The following is an 18374-nucleotide window of genomic DNA, read 5'->3' on the forward strand; positions in this document are numbered from 1 at the left end:
ACAGAAAGACTTACACGATTCAGACTGTTTTAAAGATGACTCTCAGCGCTGATTCGTTATTATGACGGACACAACGATAGCTGTGCACCACCAATTTCTTCCCTTATTTAAAGCAGGTGAGCTCCTCTCTCTGGGCATAGCTTCAGTAAATGACTCCCAGACCTGAAGCACGCTATGAACTAATACAGGGTTTCTATTGATCTGTGGGCAGCTGGACAGCACCCTCAGGGCAATAGCTTGCACAACTCGGTCACTGAAAACATAAGGGGAGGGGCATTTTCTAGTCACCCCTGTAGATTCAGATTTTGAAGCGGGACGTTTTAAGGGCCATGCACTAAAGTAAACTCCTTTCCTCACTGTCCGGGATGAATCAACATCTAACACTGAATCCTCTAACCCTGTCTTGCTTTTTACACCTGCAGCATTATTCCAAAACCAACTGTGGACTCATATTTAAGTTTATACGCCTAAAACCGAACATTATATAGTCAGATTAATAAAATTAAATGAGTGATGCTTACAGAACCAGATGATTCAGGCAATATCTTCTGAACCGCTATAGTACAAGCCATTTTTTGCTACACCAAAAATCCAAGATGGCGCCAAGATATATTCTAAGGAGACTGGAAATCAAATTTTTCAGTTTTACATAAAGAATGAAAACAATGAACACACACACACACACACACAAATCAGTAAACAGTGCAGTAGGATGAATAAAAGCTTTTGACACAGACTTGAAATAAATTAACTTTATTTTAAAACGTGAAAAAGTTTCCTGCATTTTACAATATTTACAGAATATTTATTCAAACAGGACGTCTGACAAGAAGGCTGTCTTGCAATCTCTGCATTCGGGACAAAATAAAAATGCTGTAAATTTAGTACATAATAAAAACCTTCCAATAACTCTCACATTTATCGTATATACACAAGACAAGCCTGAAGGCCTGAGTTATCCTGAGTACAGGATAATGAGACTGAGAGCAAAAAAAATAAAGGCGCAACCGAGCAATTATTAACTTGAAAGAAACTACTATGAATTGGCATGAACTATATGCATGTTTATTTGAAATCCTTGAGAAGTATGCACAAAAAAAAAGGGACCCAATTTTTGTATGATAATGTTGGTAACGGTTTATATTTTCTGGGTAATTAAAAGACTTCTTGAGCACAGGTATATGGTATGTCAGGCTTTACACCACCTCATACTTCTCATTCAGGCATCTCTTAGAGGTAGATGGTACTAGGCGAAAGATACTCCAGTGTCTTCAATGGAAAGCCATTTAACCACCTCAGGTTCAGTTTGTTCAGACATTAAGTTGTAAAGAACCTTTTCGCTGTTATTCATCTCGAACAGCTGATTTCCACCTTAACTGAAATAAAATGACACTAAATGAACTCTATGGGTGACCTATGAACTTAAACGAAGGCGCCAAAGTAGAAAAAAAAATGACTCTCGCCCAGAGTACTGTAGATTATTTCACAGTGCTTCATTCGTCAGAATAACACTGAAAAAACAACAACCAAAAAAAAAACCCACTCCAGCTTGTCCAGTGATGAGAACATTCTGCTGGTTTCTTTGCCTGAGGCACGTGCCCCATGATTAAGAAGAGATAGCCATTATCCTTCAGCCTCAATGGCTCAGCTCTCCATTTTCTCCTTCTTCTTAAACAGTTTCATGAGCTGGGTGAACCGCTCTTCAATCTGTACCAGGAAAGGAACGATGTTAGGTTAAGCATTGGCTATAGATCTCAAATCTACCTCAGATGTAGTTAGTTAATAAATACAAAAAAAAATTTTTTTTAAATACCTGTGCTTGTGACTTTCCCATCTTGGATGACAGAGCAGCAAATGTTTTAGCAGAAGCTCCTTGTGTTTTGAGTGCAACAAGAATATCTCGGTCTTCCTCCCTTTTGAAGAAAAAAAAAATACATAATTTTTTACATAATAATAAATCATTTTACTTCCTCAATTCTTGGCAATGACTAACTGTGGACACAACATTAGCTAGAGCAGCCAAAGTCTAAAATACACTCACCTGGTCCAGGTCACCACCACTTCTCCTTTTTTCCTGATGACGTTCTTTGCAGAGAGACTGTTCGGAGACAACTGAGGAGACGGAGTCTTGATCTTCTTTGATGGAGTTTTCTCATTTTTATCCTTGGACGATTTTGACTTCTTTTTGTGCCTTTGCTTTTCTTGATTGTCTTGCGATTTCTCTCTTCTAGAACGTTTTGATTTTGGCCCCGAATGATGCTTTTTACGCTTCCTGGACACCCTTTGGCATGCGTTGTTCAGCTCATGCTCAGGTTCTGTGGCAGCAGTGACTCCAGTGGTATCAGAATGTTCGTTAGCTTGCTCGATCTGGTTCTCGGTGGTTTTGGGCAAGGTGGCTGGACTGCCTCCTGCAAGGACACCATCTGAGGTGTTCTTGTTTGATAATTCAGCTTCGCTTCCTTGATTTGAGGTGACCTGAGGCTGACCTGCCAAGGGCAGTCTCTGATCCGATGTACGCGAGGACAAAACCTCTGCTGATGGCAGCGTTTCTCTGTGTTCCTGTTTGGGTTCCTCTTGTACCCCAGGAGAAGTATGTCTGATCCGAACTATAAAGTGATCATTGGACCTCTCCATTACCTCTGCCTGCATAGGCAAGTTTGGTTTGAACTGGAATACGGGTGAATTTGTAGCCACCCAATTTCCACTGGCACTCGACGGACTACTGGAGTTGTCCGATTCGAGAGACAGGTGAATATCTTGCACGGTGGCATCTTCTTCGTCAAGAAGTGCATCCTCGCTGTAGTGGGCACTGATGATGTTGCTTGGTGTGGTCAGTGGCTGTCCACTGGCTGGGTGCAAGAAGCTCAAGTGGCCGTCTGACTTCAAGGGTGAGGGAATGGTAAGGGATACGGCCAAATCTTCAGCCAAAATAGAGAAAGACTGATGGGAGCTCGATGTGGCCACAGCAGGGGCAGACTGGTTAGGAAGAGCATTAGATGGGACCTCCAACATGCAGCTTTCATCAAGGAGCGCTGGGTTTAATGGCATTTGAAATTTGTAAGGTGAAATGGATGTCCATGTTGTGATGAGCTTCGACGGCGTTATCATTTTGCTGGGTGTCATGATGCCGACGAGACTCTCTCCGGCTTGACCTTCTTTCCGTGGGGTGTTGAGTGGCCAGTTTTGATTATCACCAGTCTCTAGCAGATCGGACCCTTGCAAGAGGCATCTGAATATATCTCCCATTTGGGAATCAGTTACCAAATTAAAGGTCAGACTTGACGTTTGCTGCTCGGTCAGAATTTCAAAGTCTGCCCTGTCTTGTATTGATCCACTGTGAGAAAGACGGCGGGTATGGTTGGAGGCTTTGTTCTCATGGGCGGGGATACTTTCTTGGAGAGATTTCTCAGAGGATGAAACCCCTTGTGGCTGATTAGACTGGTTAGGTGTGGGTACCTCCGGTACCTTGGCCCCCTCCTCCATGGTTGCCTTTATGTTTTTACCACTGCTACCCAAGCCTCTACATGGCAAACTGTCTGAATAAGCCATCTTCTCCTGCACCTTTTGGCCCTCGCTTTCCTCGACTTCACCCTTGGATTTTTTAGGTGGTCTGTTTTCAGTTGTGCTCAAAGGTTCTTTAGATTGCAGCTTGCACGAATCCACATTTAAATCCTCTTCTGCCCTAGGATTTGACTGCTTACGTTTTAAAGATGGTTTATTCTTGGAAAGATCTGGAACACCTTTAAGTCCTGCTTTCAGTTCCTTAAACAGGAAATCAAACTGGCCATCTACAAAGTTCCACAGCTTCTGTTTGAGATCTTCGGCTCGTTGCTCAAAGATACGGTTCACGATGCCGTTGTTCGAGACCTTGCTCATGACGGAAGAGATGATCTTATTGAGCAGAGGTTTGATTTCATTTCCATGACTGCAGAATTTGCTAAAGTTAACGCTGTCAACAAATTCGGTGAAAGACGCCTGAGACATTTCAGCGATGCAGGAAAAAGCTGGTTTGGTGACGTTTTTATGAAGTTTCATGTACTTTCGTCTCAACTCTGACCGTATAAACAACAACATGTTCATAAATTCAGCAGAAGTTGAAATGTTCGCCCTGGGCGGAACAGTGACGGTTTTGAAACGCCTCTTGTTCGAGGAGGGACTGTCTTTAGAAGCAGTGTTTTTCTCTTGTTCTTTGCGGCTGGGAGTAACAGCGGGTGGCGTTTGAGATTTTTTCTGTAACCGTGGCGATCTGGGACTGGGCTGATTCCTCAAGCTTGATCTTTTTTCGTTGGGAGGACTCTGAATGACTAGAGCACCTTCCCCATCACTCTCACTGATAATCTCCCCTTCTTCCAAGTCTTCTTCGGTAGCGGTAGTGGAAAGAGCCTCTTGCTGTTCTTTCGGCACGCTAGGCTTGACTAAGGAATCGGGTCTCTTGTTTTCTTTGTTCATGTCCATCTTGACTGCATCCTTATCTGCCACAGTGGCTGACGTGGAGAGATCTTAAACAAAAGTAAATAAATTCATTTTGTGTATATAACTTCTAAACATCTGACCTGCAGCTACAATTGAAAAATCACTTGAAAATGTTGGACTACATTTAAGCAAAACTGCCCCCAGTAAAACAAATCAAAAGAACCCTTTTGGACTTAAAATTGTTTTCAAAACCATAGAATACAGAAGACCCATAGTATACTGACCTTTGCTGAGACATTTGACATGTGGCTCCTTTCCTAAGCGCTGCTGCTGGGATTTCTTTATCTGGCGTACTGGACTCGTAAGAGGACTGATGGCTTCTGGAATTACTTTAATGTTGCTCAGGGTCAGCATCATGGAATCTTCATCATGAGGCACCACTAAAGACCTAGAAGGCCTGAAGATCTCCATCTCGTTCTCTGTGGAATCTGGCTCGGAGGAGCTCGCTTGTTCAAGTGGTGTTCCCTCCTCTCGCGCTGTGGTGTTGACGTCAATCGTCTCGACGCTTGGCTCTACCAGTGGGTCTGGACAAGGATCCGGGTTCTCAAGGCCTGGTGTGATCTCCATGCCTGAAACAGCTATTGTTTCTTTGCTTTGGTGGTTATTGTCCATACCGACGGTGCTAGAAACAACTTCCAGAGAAACAGAGGGGTCAGTATTTGAACAAGTCTTGGCCGTAGAGGTTGCCATGACAGAGGTGGCGACTTCCTGCTGAGATGTGTCATTTTGAACTGATGCCTCTGGTTTATCATCTATTTGGGCTTCTTCATTAGGATTCTTAGCACCGATCCTTCTCTTCTCCTTGTCTTTCTCCACAGGAGCCTGAGAATCTTGTTCTTTGACGCGAACGTCAGTTAAAGGAACAGATGGACTGTCAACTGGTTTAGCTCTTTCAGGGAGTAAAAGAACTTCAGGAACTTCAGGAATCTTCTCTACCACATATTTCTGAGAAAGGTTCGTGGGACATACAACTGAATTCAGAAAATCTGCTTTTGTAATGGATTCATCTTCCTGCATCTCTGAAGCTGTACCATCCATCTTCCCAGATAGAGTTTCACTCAGGTCACCGTCAAACCTTTTGTGCAATTCAAGTTCCTTTCCCTTGACTTCCAGGCTGGTCTGTGGTTCTTCGTCATGCGGCTGTGTGGTTGTATTGGTAAGGAGTGCCAGGGAGTTATCCGTAGAGTCATCCTCTACTTCATCAATGACGCAGAACTCTTCTCCAGGCTCAAACGAACTTCCGTCCTTAGTCGAGTTGCTTACGAGGGTGTCCTCGTGAGATGGAGGAACTGGATCTTTAGCTTGCTCGAAGTTGGTTTGCTTTTTAATTGGCGAGACGGTCAGGTTCAGAGTTTCCATAAAGGTTAATTTTCTCTTTGGACTACTCTCCTCTGGCACGGCAGAACCATTACAGCTGCTGGTTAACCCCATTGGAGATTTTCCACTCGCGTTTGCGAGGCTGTCCGCTTGAACGCTCCCATCCTCACTGATTTTGGGGATCCTTGCATTATCCGGAGCGTTCTTCAAATCTTTGTCTGGACTGCCGATTCGCTTGTCTTTATCGCTCCTCCCTTTGACACTATGTCTGTCAGAACTCATATAGGTGTCACCTCTGGAATCGTCAGGACCGCTTGATGCTTTGCTCCTGGATGTCCCTTCACTTCTGCCAGATGTTCTCCTTTTGTCATCTTGATCTTTTCTCAGATTTTGAGCACTATGGTGAGGTTTAACAGGCGAAGCCAGACGTCTATTTTCGCGTACGTCGGCGCGGCTTCGGTCCTTTCCGTCGTCGACGCTCGTTTTGTCTGCTTTGTTACTCACCCCCCTTGTGGTATGCAAATCTTTAACACTCTGTCGCTCGTGTTCTTTGCTAGATTCGGACCTCGTGCCTCGTCTTTCTCCTCTATTGCAATCCTTTTCATCGGATCGATTTCTTTCTTCACTTTGAGACTTCCTCTGCTCATACTCCTTGATCCAGTCACTTCTGGTGCGTCCCCTTTCGGAACTGCTCATACCCTCTTGCCTCCGCTCCTCTTTTCTGTGATGCTCCCTCGTCCCCCTTTTCTCTGTCTTTCGGTGCGACTTGTCCGAGCCGTCCTTTTCGCTTCTCCAGCTGGACTCCGTATGTCCGCTCTGCCTTTCCTGTCCTTGCTTATGCCGGAATTCTTCTTTCCTGCTCTGCGCGTTCGATCTAGACGCATCGGGGGTGGATGAGTGGGAGGAGGCGCGCTGCGGACGAGAGGAAGGACTCCTCGAGCGGTCGGTTCTCCTGAGCGTTACGGGATTGTCTTGCTGTTGCCGCTGACCGTTTCCTGATCCACAACTGCTTTTTGCAGACTCTCTCGGTTCTCTTTCGGACCTGTTTTTATCCGTTTTTGATACGTCCTTCTCTTTGGAGGTGCTCTCTTTCCCAGACTGTTTCGCTCCCTTCCTGCTATCCGTTTCATCACAAACATTCTGCCTAGTTCTAGTCTCAGAGTTTGTGCTCGTGCTTTCCCTTTCTCCGCTACCAGACATTCTATTACCCCGGACAAATATGTGATCGTGTACGCTGGTGCTGGGCAGCGAATCTAAACCATGACTATCCTTACTTTGCCGAGTTAAAGGGTTCTCAAGGTTGCTTCTTGTGCAACTTCGGAGCACCGAAGGCGATGAAGGTGTGGCATCCGCTGAGGACGAACCACCGGGCTGATTTAACGGTCTTCCCTGAGACACCTCCGCTACTCCCTTGTCTCTTTTAAGATCCTGAGACTCCCTTATAGGACCAGCGGGGCTGTTCAACCTTGCCAAGCTCCTGTTGTAGGCATCTTGTCCTCTTTCCTTCACAGACGGATGGAAACTACCCCAACTCGATCTGCAGGAATGTCCAGTAAAGAAAGATGTAGTCATTTCTGGATGTGTATTACGGACATTGTAAATTCACCAGACAAATGAATCATAACCGAGGATTGTTTACCTTTTGCTTAATTTGCTTATCTCCTCATCCTTCCTAACAATCTCCATCTTGGCAGTTTTGATAAGTGCACATATGTTTTTCTTCAGCAGAGTGTTCTCCTGGTGTAAACTTGAGTTCTGGAACAATAAATAAATCACATCACATCTGTTGTTTCTTCCCACTAATTAGTTTAATCATCATCATCGTCGTCACTCTATTATTATATACACTGCTCTATTACTCTACTATGCAAAAAGCGCTGCCGAATTCTCGAATCTGATTGGTCGGAAGGCGTTGATTCATTTTCTATACCAGCACAGGACGACAGAGGTAAAGAGAGCATGGTGAGAGAACGTGCGTTTCTAACTAATATACTGCAAGTGCTAACTTACACAGCTCCACAATGTTAAATGTAACTAGAAACGGATAAAAAAAAAAAAAAAAAGACACGTTCCTTAATAAAAAGTTTTTAAAAATGACAAATTGCTTAGTTATTGGAAAATATTCAGCTTCGCCATGAGAACAGTAACGCCGCTTCATCACGCCACACGCATCATCGATCATTTTCTTCCTCACGTAATAAAAACAGACACTTACATACCTTAGTTTGCATCTGCTGCAACTTCGCGAGCAAATCCTGCACTTGGTTTTGTGCCGCCACGAATTTGCTTTTCAACTGCAACGAAATCCGACAAGAGGTTCGACTCGTTATCGGCCTGAACGAGAACGGCGTTAGCGTTAGCATTAAAACGTAAAAGGATTAAAACCTCGTTATAGGTAGCGTCTTTCTCCTCTCGCTCTTCGGTGATGAGTTCCTCATACAAATCCATCGACTCTTTCGCCCTGGTAGGTGAAAGAAAAGCGCCGTCCTTGCCTGAGGAGAAACAAACACACCGAGATGACGCGGTCAACAGCGGCACAGGCCTCTCAACGTTCCAAATGAAGGAGACACCACAGCTTAAATCACACGCCTGTCTTTACTGTAAATAATAATAATAATAATAATAATAATAATAATAATAAGTACGCTCACCTTTATTTGTATTTTTCTTGGGACTGTCCTCAAGTCCTGAATAAATATCCACAGAGTCTTCATCATAATGCAGGACAGAATCTAAACAAATCAGGGTTGGAGATTAAATAATTTCCCTCCTTTTTTAAAAAAAAGATTTTGTGCAAATGTAGCTCAGTTTTCACCAAACAAAGCCCGATTAAGAGACTGTATTTACGAATGAATATGATCACACGGAATCGAGTACTGATTATCAGTCTTACGGTTCAAACCTCCGGTCCGGGTGTTATTAGCTCGGTCACGTTGCTTAAATTTGAAAATAATCCAGTGCGTTAGTAATTTACTTTGCCATGTGTGCGTTCCTTTGTATATTCAATATTTGCATGTTTTTTTAACAGTCAAGAAGACAAACAGAAACTTAACTGGCTTATATTTTAGTCTCTATAAATAACGCCACGTGTACGCGTTAATACACTTGTGTACAGTAGTGTAAGTTTAACAAGTAACAGGGCTGGGCGATATGAAATAACCGTTATCGTATCGTGGGTAATATATATTTTGAATCTTTGTTTGTTTGTTTGTTTTATATCGATTATATTTACAGCTATTCAAACTCTGAAGTCTGTGAATAAAATTTCCTTCAACAGATATCCGATCGCCCGCGACGCTGAGTAAAAAAAACTTGCCGACATTCGTCTCGGTTTACGTGCACGTCGAATTCCGTCTGTATTCGGGTCGCGCCCGTATTCCGAATACGACGTTTATATCCGTGCGGGCATCGGAATATGTCCTTATCTACACGTGTGCTTTTCCTTTCCCACCGAGATTCAAGATGCCGTTAATACCCACAATTCCTCGTGGACCGAGTGTGCACGTATATCTCCTTTCAGTAGATTTTCTGAATGAGGGGTTTACATGCAACAGATTTCCAGATTAAAACAGGCATACCCCAGGCGTGGGAGTCGGAATTTGGGGAATCGGAATATCGTCTTAATCTGAATCGGGCGATCGGATCGAGGCGTTTACAGCACGGCTCGATTTCCAAATGCATGTCAACGTAGTCTGTGAGGATGGCTGTATCAGATCTGATGACGATGATGATAATGACGATGATGACCGACCGCTCTGACGTTGATGTTGTACCCTAAATAACGTGTACACCAGTTTATCACATGCGGGATTCCTACAGAACCACCACACTCTTGTCAATCCTCTCAAAACATCAAGCATCACTAGACTGTGTGTAATAATCTTACCATGATGGCCCTGAGCAAGATCACCATAAAGCTCATCTACGGTGCTCGTCTCCATCTCTGTCAGTCAGTACACGCCTTACATTGCTCGAGAAGTCTGAAGGGGACATAATGTGTTAATGAGAATGCCAACTTTTAGGTTGGAGCCACAACAACAAAGAGAAGCAGGCTGGCAGTTTACTAGCCTAGATGCTAAATGTTCTTTACAAAATATTTCTTTTTAAAAACACAGATAAAGGTAGAAAGATGTTGTGCAGATAGTGAGCTAACACTTAATGAGGAAAAACATTTTTAAAAAGGTACACACGCGTGTGTGTGTGTGTGTGTGTGTGTTTAAGAACCTACATTCAACTGACAACCTGCCAGCTAACATTCACCTAGATTAGCTTAACACGGGCTACATCCTAATAAACACGGCTTTATCTCATAGTGCACTACACAGGCTACATCAGCTGGGAGTGTACACTATGTAGAAGTGCACTTGGAAAGGGAGCACGGATCCGTTAGGGCTACAGCCTGATACATTAGCTAGCCGTGTAAACTAAAGCGTTTGATAAAAAAAAAAACAATTATAATAATAAAACAACTCTTTACGAACATCTTAAACCGAATTCGCTGTAAACCTCAAAAGCAGAAAGTTGTGCCACCAAACTTAGACCGCGTGATGATTGAAAAACAAACCCGGTTTTGCTGTAGATCGCCGCTTACTCCAAAAAACAATCGCGCCAACCCCGAACCGCTTCGCAAAACAGGAAGTGACGATATTTTCCCGCGGTCTCTATACTTCCGGGGTTTTCAGTGAACGCTAAGAGCTTTAAGACCTGTTTACGTGTTGTTTAAGTGTTCTCGTTTGTATTATGTTTATTCTGGATTAACCACAAAAAAAAATAATAATAAATCAACACAACAAACATGTCACGATTTAAACCTGCAGAGTCCCGGAAGCTCAAATTAAACCGACACAGTGTTTAAATCCTGCTGAACATGATGTTAGAGGCACTGCGATTCATCATATTTCAGTAGTTGTTTTCTTAAAAGCGTTTATTCACAACTATTTGTTTAACCTTGGAGTCTATATAAATATTATTACTGTATTTGAATAACAATACATAATAAATATATCATAATATAACAATCATTAAAAAAAACTTTACTCTTCACGTTCTTTTAATACATATATTTATTTATTAATTATTATACTTATTTAAATTATTATTATTAATAATAATAATATTAGTAGTGAAAAAGCAACACATTTAATTTACTTACTTATTTACTTATTTATATTTTAACCAATTGAAAATGATGATTATTGTTATTGCAAACCTTAATTGAATAATAAAATACATTTAAATATACACTTATAAATAAAGCATAGACACACAACACAATATTTAAAAAATATTTATAAGTTTTCTCTCGCCATTTATTACATTATAATAATTATTATTATACGTGTTGTACAATAGTTATTATTATTAATAGTAGTAGTAGTACAAGAAAGTACATAATTTTTAAATACTTATTTGTTCACCACTGACGTTTGTGATAATCATTATACTTAGCTATTATTATTATTATTATTATTATTATTATTATTATTGCTATTGTTATTATTATTTGCGTGCTAATATATTATTAACACATTTTTTAAAGTTCCTCTTTCACTTAAAGTTAAATAAATAAAAATAAGGGGAAAAAAGTCAACAAAAACAGGCGTTTTCTGTCGCAAAGGATTCGGGGCACGCGATGGCACAATGACCCGGAAGTGATCCAACGCCACTCACATGTGGACGGGCACTTTAACACTGACGGGAACGTGCTCGGTGATGTTGTTGTCATCCATCCCGGACAATCCGGCGATGAGTTTCTGATTCGCGGTTACACGGAATTTATAAAGCGTTAAAAAAAAAAAACAAAAAAAATCAAAACTAAACTGTGCACGTGTTCCAGAGACGTGTTCGCGGCTGCACCCTGTGCACGCGCGGCTAAATGACGGCATGGAGACTCTGGAGCTGAGCCTGGCATCCCTGGCCACGATTTCCAGACACGTCGAAAAAAGTCACGGCGAGCTCAGCAAGTATTTAACGAAGCAGGTGAGCAGCTCTCGCGCGTTTAAAATAGCGAACACGCGCCGGCCGATTGCCATAGTAACCTCGCGCGCGCGGATGTCCGTTAACGTTAGCTAAATGTTGCTGCCGCCGCAGCCGCCTTCTGCCTTATATATTGTTTATATCGTTTCACACTCATAATATACTGTAGTAAATCTATTTGTGCGAACAAAGACTCTTATTTATTAATAACGTATTAAATCATCATTAATAAAAACCTGCACGTGTTCGTTCAGAAGATAAGCTAAGGTTAGCTAGCTTGTTTACTCCCCTAGCTAGGTAGTGTGTCTAAACACGTGACTATTATATTATTGTTTCAATTCTTTTTACCGTTTATTGCATCCCAGTACACACAATGATGTATATTTTCCCTTTAAAAATATGTTATAACTCTTGTGTCACACCATAGCCTGTTATTTTTTTAAAAATTTTTTGCTGTTACTACTTAACCAAGTCAGGCTCTAGCACCTTATAATGTGTTCTTTGCTATTTAATAACACACACACACATTTTGTACATTTAACCATCCTAAAATGTCATTGCATCATTTCTTCAGATATGGAGCCAGCAGGACAGACAAGCCATCCTGTGCTGTTTGACTCAGCTCCTGATAGAGAAGGAGTACACGCTCCTGATCGCTCGGCACCTGCGGCCGCTCGTGCTCGACCTGCTAGAGAGGAACGCCGAGCGAATCAAGAAGGACGTTCGCCTCAACCACGACCTCCACGAGAGACTGTGTGTGGCGCTCAGCAAGCTCCTCAGTGTCAGCCCCGATGCTCAGGCGTAAGCGAAAACATCTTCTCTTTTTTTTGTTTGAGGGAGGGAGGAGTGGAGTGGTGTGACGGTTTGCTTTGCCGTATATTAAAGCGGCGAAAATAAATCAGAGGAACGGTAAATTACCTTGTATACTACGAGGGGTTTGTTTACGGTGCGTAACTAGGCAACGACGTTCTCATCCGTTACGTTACATGACGTGTCTGTACATCCCAGTACTCTTTTGCTACACGCTCAAACGCGTGTGCTTTTTTTTCTCTTCACGGAAAAAAGGGAACATTTAGCGCAGAGTAGCGGTCGAACGATGGTGCGTTTTACCAGTAACTAAGTCGGGCCGTACGTTCCTGCCGATAACTGATGAATCGACCGGATGGTTTTTAAAATCGATACGGAATGAAAACACGATGCTCATCTAAAATATCGCTGCACTTTATTACAAAAATAAACAGTGCTGACTGTACGGTGAAAATGTACCGTACTTTTTATTATTTTGTTAAAATTAATAAATATTCATATATATATTAACTATTAATCAATGAAGTAAATGAGTTACAGCCGAACGGAGCCCAAGAGTAAAGACATCCGAAATGAATCAAAAAACACTTTGAATAACACAACAAAATTTGCCAGCGATAGTTTTTATTTCACCACTAGAGGCCGCTCTCGTACTGTAGAACGACAGCGGACCCTCCTGAGCCGCTCCCGCGTCGGACGCAACCAGGAATGATTATCTGAGTGTGGATTTTTGCAGATAACCGACAGTACCAGCAATCAGTTACCCGCGCCAATTATTCGTCAAAACCGGTCGATCTCTAGTTCGTTGTATAAGTGAATAAGCGAGTTGGAAAGTCTTTTTTTTTTTTTTTTTTTGTGAAAGCAACCGATTCGTCTCCACCTCCAGGTTTGCGGCGAGGTACTTCACCAGCGCGCCGCCCGTCTTTCAGAGACTCTTCTTCACCAGCGAAGAGGCCGCCTCTATCCACTACGGCCCCAGGCGCATGAAGCTGCGTGACCTGATGGGGGCCACCCTCCGCTTCCTGCAGAGCGACTGCGAGAAGTTCCGCGTGCTGTGGGACTGGAGCGCCTGCATCTCGCAGCTGCTCACGAGTGACGTCATGGTCCGAGGGTACGGCTGTGAAACGGTCCTTCTGACCCCGATAGTGTTTTGTTTTTTTGTGGCCAACGTGTCTGTCTGGCTTTGAAACCTTCCCAACATTAACCTTTTATTTTATTTTATTTGGTTTGATTAAAGTTACACAGCGCAGTGCCTTGCTTTGGTGTCCCACATGACCGACAACCAGAAAACAATCTTCCTGAGGAAGGTTCTGTCCAGTGACGAGATTCTGCATCTAAAAATGAAGTATATTGCACTTACTTTGCTTTTTAAAATGTTTTTTTTTTTATTTTATTTTTAAATGTGTTGTTGGCCATTGAAGTGCACTCTTGTGGCGCTGTCAGTCTTTAGTCCACTCTCTGTTTCCGCATCGTCAGGTCGCTAGAGGAAACTCAGCAGCTGGAGGTTGAGAGAGCTCTGGTTTTAGCCAATCAGGGCTCTGTGATGTGGCAGTTGGAAAAAGGAAATAAGCTCACCAAGGGGCAGATGGGGTCAGGAGACCTGTCGCAGGGCATCACCGCTGTGTGCGGTGTGATCTTGGCCAGACTGACGCCTCGACAGGAAGAGCAGGTGACTGCAACAGAACAGCAAACCCTGTCGTGTTTTATTCCTTACGCAATATTCCTCATCGCCCCCTGGGTGTCTGATTAAACTCGGTTGGCGGTTGGTTGTAAATGATGTTCTCGTTTGTAGACGTCTTTGAAAACCCTGGTGCTGGTGGATTCGACGTGTCGAAACCTCCGGCGGCTCGCCATGGCCGTCGCGTCCCAGAGGCCCGTTCTTCTGGAAGGACCTATCGGATGTGGGAAAACGGCTCTGGTCGAATATCTAGCAGCCGCTACGGGCCACGTCAAATCCCCCAACATCCTCAAGGTTCAGCTGGGAGATCAGACAGACAGCAAAGTGAGGGTTTATTTATTTATTTATTTATTTATTTATTTATTTTATTTCCTGCTTTATTTATATACGAGTTACGTATTTACACGTCCTGGTCGTTCTGGCGAATCTTCTGCTTCATCTGGAAAAGCCTCAATCGTGTGCTACAATCGCTCGAGTATAACCGAGATGTCCAAGTTATCCGGCGATGATATTTAACTCGGCGTTTTTTTTTTTATTGTTCCTCTGCGTGCGCCGCAGATGTTGCTTGGGATGTACAGATGCACAGACATCCCTGGCAAGTTTGTGTGGCAGCCCGGATCCCTGACTCAGGCCGTATCCAAGGGTTACTGGATCCTCCTGGAGGATATCGATCACGCACCGTTGGATGTGGTGAGTTTCCTACAGTAGGAAAATAATCCACCGCTTTTTATTTTTGTACCGTAATTATTATTGGGACGTATGGTTTCTGACATTGTCGCGGGCGCTCTTCAGATATCCGTGCTGCTGCCGCTGATGGAGAACAAGAAGCTGACCATTCCAGGCCGGGAGGACTGCATTCAGGTCGCTCCAGGCTTCCAGTTCTTCGCTACGAGACGGTAAGAAACGATAACCCAGGAGGCGAGCGTGTGTATATGTGTGTGCGAGTTATGCTCACTTGGATTGCTGTAGAACGAGCCTAGTTCGAGCTTATAGTCCTATTTTGGCAATAAAGCACAATCGGTAAGACCAGAATGAGTCTAGCCGTTCAGTTCGGCCAGGAAGTATGAACGGTACTCTATAAAAGGAGGAAGCGTTAGCGTGTATCTATGCTAGCCGATGCAGTGCAGTGGCCGAGCTGCATTATTTGAAGCTTTAGAAGGCATGATTGTGAGATTTCTACGCCTTTTTATGGAGTTTTGTGGGCGTCACTAAATATAAACCAGCTGTTTTGTCTGCGTCTGTTCATTTGACTGTTTTGTTTTGTAACGTAAACGTGTGTAGTGATACGAGCGTATCCCGATGTTATTCAGGATCTTCTACAGCGGTGGAGTGTGGCACCGGCCCCAGAGCACCCACGCTGCTCTACTAGACAAGTACTGGAACAAGCTGCAGATTGGGAATATGACCAGAGAGGAACTCAAACAGGCAAGGAATAGTATATTCTACAGTGCTGCTTGAAAGTTTGTGAACCCTTGAAATCCCAAAAGTAGATACTTGTCCAGAAATATTCTACTCGGTCATTTATTTATTGAGGAAAATGATCCAGTGTTACTTATGTGAGCGGCGGAAGCTCGTCCACGTGATCTTTAGCAAACTGGAGACGTTCTTTTTGGAGAGCAGTGGCTTTCTCCGTGCAGTCCTGCCATGCACACCATTGGTGTTCAGTCTTCTCCTGATGGTCGACTCATGAACATTAACATTAGCCAATGGGAAGGCTTTTAATTGCTTAGAAGTTACCATAGGTTCATTTTCGACCTAATTTTTAATTTTTTTTTCTTCCCGAGTTCCCTTCATTTGTACACAATCTGTCTGACTGTGAATCGGTGGAGTCCAAACTCCTTTAGAAATGGTTTTGTAACCTTTTCCAGCCTGATGAGCTTCAACAACTCTTTATCCGAGGTCCTCAGAAATCTCCTTTGTGATATGATACACTTCCACAAACGCGTGTCGTGAAGATCAGACTCTCGTAGATCCCTGTTCTTCAAATAAAACAGACGGCTCACCCGCACCCGATCATCATCCCATTGATTAAAAACACCGGACTCTAATCTCGCCTTCAAATTAAACTGCTAATCCTAGAGGTTCACATACTTTTGCCGCTCACAGATGTGTAATATTGGATCATTTCCCTTGATAACTAAATGGCCGAGTATAAATATTTTTGTCTCATTTGTTTAATTTTTTTTTATCTACTTTTAGGACCCGTGTGAAAGTCAGGTCACGTTTATGCAGACGTGTAGAAAATTCTTTCACAAACTTTCAAGCAGCTCTGTAAGTAGGGTCACAGTTTCCGTCCTTCCTTTTACTCAGTGGGATTTTCTTCTTGCTTTCTCGTAGGTCGTGCTAGATAAGTTCCCTAACTTGGCTGTGGTGGTGGATCGATTACTGGACATTTATTGTCAGCTGACCGGCGACAAACACCACGTCGCTGTCGCCGCTCCTGGCCCACAGAACCCAAGTGAGGACCGACCCACCATGCTGGAAGGCCGAGGACTCTCTCTGAGGTATCGTTTAAACGCGAAAGCACCGTGTTTCGTTTTTTTTGCTAAGCGACTGGTTAAACTCTGCCACCATTTTATTTATTTATTTATTTTTTTACACCATTCCATTGGCTGAAATCAAGTACGTGGTTCGAGATGTCTGACTAATTGCCGTGAACTAGGGTTCTTTACGAACTCCCTTGTTTATGCCGGTTTGGTGTTCACGTGACCGGCTTTCGATCAGGCTCAGACTGCGGTCAATGGTCCATCGATCGCACTAATTCTCCACCAGGGAGACTCGCATCATGTAAAGTCGGCGTCAGGACAGAACAGAATGGCGCTGTTGGGTAATCAGTGCAGATGAAGTAGGGCGTTGCTAATTCCCTAAGCTCTGAGCCTTAAATTGCAACTAGCCCAGACTCCGGAGTTGTAGTGTTTTTGTGTTTTTGGTAAACGGGTTCGCCCTGACAAAGGCGAAATCGATCTAAGCCAGTATTGCAGCGGTGTGATGTTTTGATTGAAGCCATTGTGTGGCCAAGAAAAATCAATGCAGTAGTCTAATAATGTTGTGTGTGTGTGTGTGTGTTTCGTGGTGATTGTGGGATGATTTTTAAACCTTTTCGAATATATGAATGAAATGAAATGACGTGTATAATATATTCATCATAAAGGATTTACTCTATATGCTGTAGCAGCGTAGAGAGAGCTATAGTACGTGTTTGAGTCAGTATTGTGTGTCGTGAGCAGGGATTTGCTGAAGTGGTGTGAGAGAATATACGTGAACTTCGACAGCTCGTCCTCGAACACGGCGCAGAACGTCTTCCTGGAGGTGAGTGCCTTTTTTTAAAAATTATTATTTATTTTTTTGGGGGGGGAGATGCCTTGTTTCATTCGCTCGTATCGTAACGACATTCAAAATACATTTGCCGCCAAACATCATGTGCTTCAAAAAGAAATCGGATTCACGCTGAGCCGGTTAACCTGCGTAAATGGTAAATGGCGCACTTATATAGCGCTTTTATCCAAAGCGCTGTCTCATTCACGCACACTCTCACACACCAATGATGGCAGAGCTGCCATGCAAGGCGCTAACTTGCCATCGGGAGCGACTCGGAGTTCAGTGTCTTGCCCAAGGACACTTCGGTATGTGGAGTCACGCGGGCCGGGAATCGAACCTCCGACCCTACGATTAGCGGACGACCCGCTCTACCACCTGATCCACATCCGCCCCCGTGTGTAAACGCGTCGACGGTATTGTTCCGGGGGATTAAACGTGCTGTGTGTCCTGTAGGCCCTCGACTGCTTCACCGCCATGCAGTCCAAAGCAGAGAGCCGCCTGAAGTTGGCCGAGGTCATCGGCAGCAAGCTGAACATCTCCAAAGAGAAGGTAAGAGAGAAAAAACAAAGCGCACGAAAAGACTGCGAGTGGGAGTTAACACCATTGTATTAATACTACTGGTGTCTAGTTCAGGTGATATGTAACGCTTCTCAATGCGCTGTTTCAGGCTCAGCACTTCTGTCAGATGTACCAGCCTGCCATCAGTATCACGGAGCTGGAGGTGACGGTAGGACGCGCCATGCTGCTGCGGAAGCAGAGCGACGCCGTGCGCCTCGACGTGTAAGAGGCCGTCGCTTCGGCTGAC

General features: G+C 43.6%; 2 protein-coding genes across 4 annotated transcripts in view; one reads left to right on the forward strand and one right to left on the reverse strand.

The window, feature by feature from the left end:
- Window positions 1–737: 737 nt before the first annotated feature.
- On the reverse strand, window positions 738–10423 carry casp8ap2 (caspase 8 associated protein 2). 2 transcript variants are annotated; one of them, XM_017453768.3, is made up of 10 exons: window positions 10355–10423; window positions 9677–9770; window positions 8442–8522; window positions 8176–8282; window positions 8010–8084; window positions 7430–7545; window positions 4698–7327; window positions 2042–4499; window positions 1814–1913; window positions 738–1707 (listed from the first exon to the last, which is right to left on the reverse strand). In XM_017453768.3, exons 2-10 carry the CDS (start codon window positions 9729–9731, stop codon window positions 1645–1647), a joined length of 5685 nt encoding a protein of 1894 aa, XP_017309257.1. In that variant the 5' UTR covers window positions 9732–9770; window positions 10355–10423; the 3' UTR covers window positions 738–1644. The 2 variants fall into 2 exon arrangements, with proteins under 2 accessions (XP_017309257.1, XP_017309267.1); XM_017453778.2 differs by having other exon boundaries at window positions 10272–10398.
- Window positions 10424–11425: 1002 nt separating this feature from the next.
- The window catches only part of mdn1 (midasin AAA ATPase 1), a 42909-nt gene continuing 35960 nt past the window's right edge, over window positions 11426–18374 (forward strand). For both annotated transcript variants that reach the window (XM_053686604.1, XM_053686605.1), the window contains exons 1-13: window positions 11426–11769; window positions 12341–12567; window positions 13460–13684; window positions 13811–13918; window positions 14050–14242; window positions 14366–14575; window positions 14810–14941; window positions 15044–15147; window positions 15562–15676; window positions 16589–16755; window positions 17479–17560; window positions 18023–18118; window positions 18237–18349. In XM_053686604.1, coding sequence (XP_053542579.1) covers window positions 11674–11769; window positions 12341–12567; window positions 13460–13684; window positions 13811–13918; window positions 14050–14242; window positions 14366–14575; window positions 14810–14941; window positions 15044–15147; window positions 15562–15676; window positions 16589–16755; window positions 17479–17560; window positions 18023–18118; window positions 18237–18349 — 1868 coding nt within the window. In that variant the 5' untranslated portion in view covers window positions 11426–11673. The remainder of the gene's footprint in view (window positions 11770–12340; window positions 12568–13459; window positions 13685–13810; window positions 13919–14049; window positions 14243–14365; window positions 14576–14809; window positions 14942–15043; window positions 15148–15561; window positions 15677–16588; window positions 16756–17478; window positions 17561–18022; window positions 18119–18236; window positions 18350–18374) is intronic.

Source organism: Ictalurus punctatus, chromosome 2, assembly GCF_001660625.3.
Source record: "Ictalurus punctatus breed USDA103 chromosome 2, Coco_2.0, whole genome shotgun sequence".
NCBI lineage: Eukaryota > Metazoa > Chordata > Actinopteri > Siluriformes > Ictaluridae > Ictalurus > Ictalurus punctatus.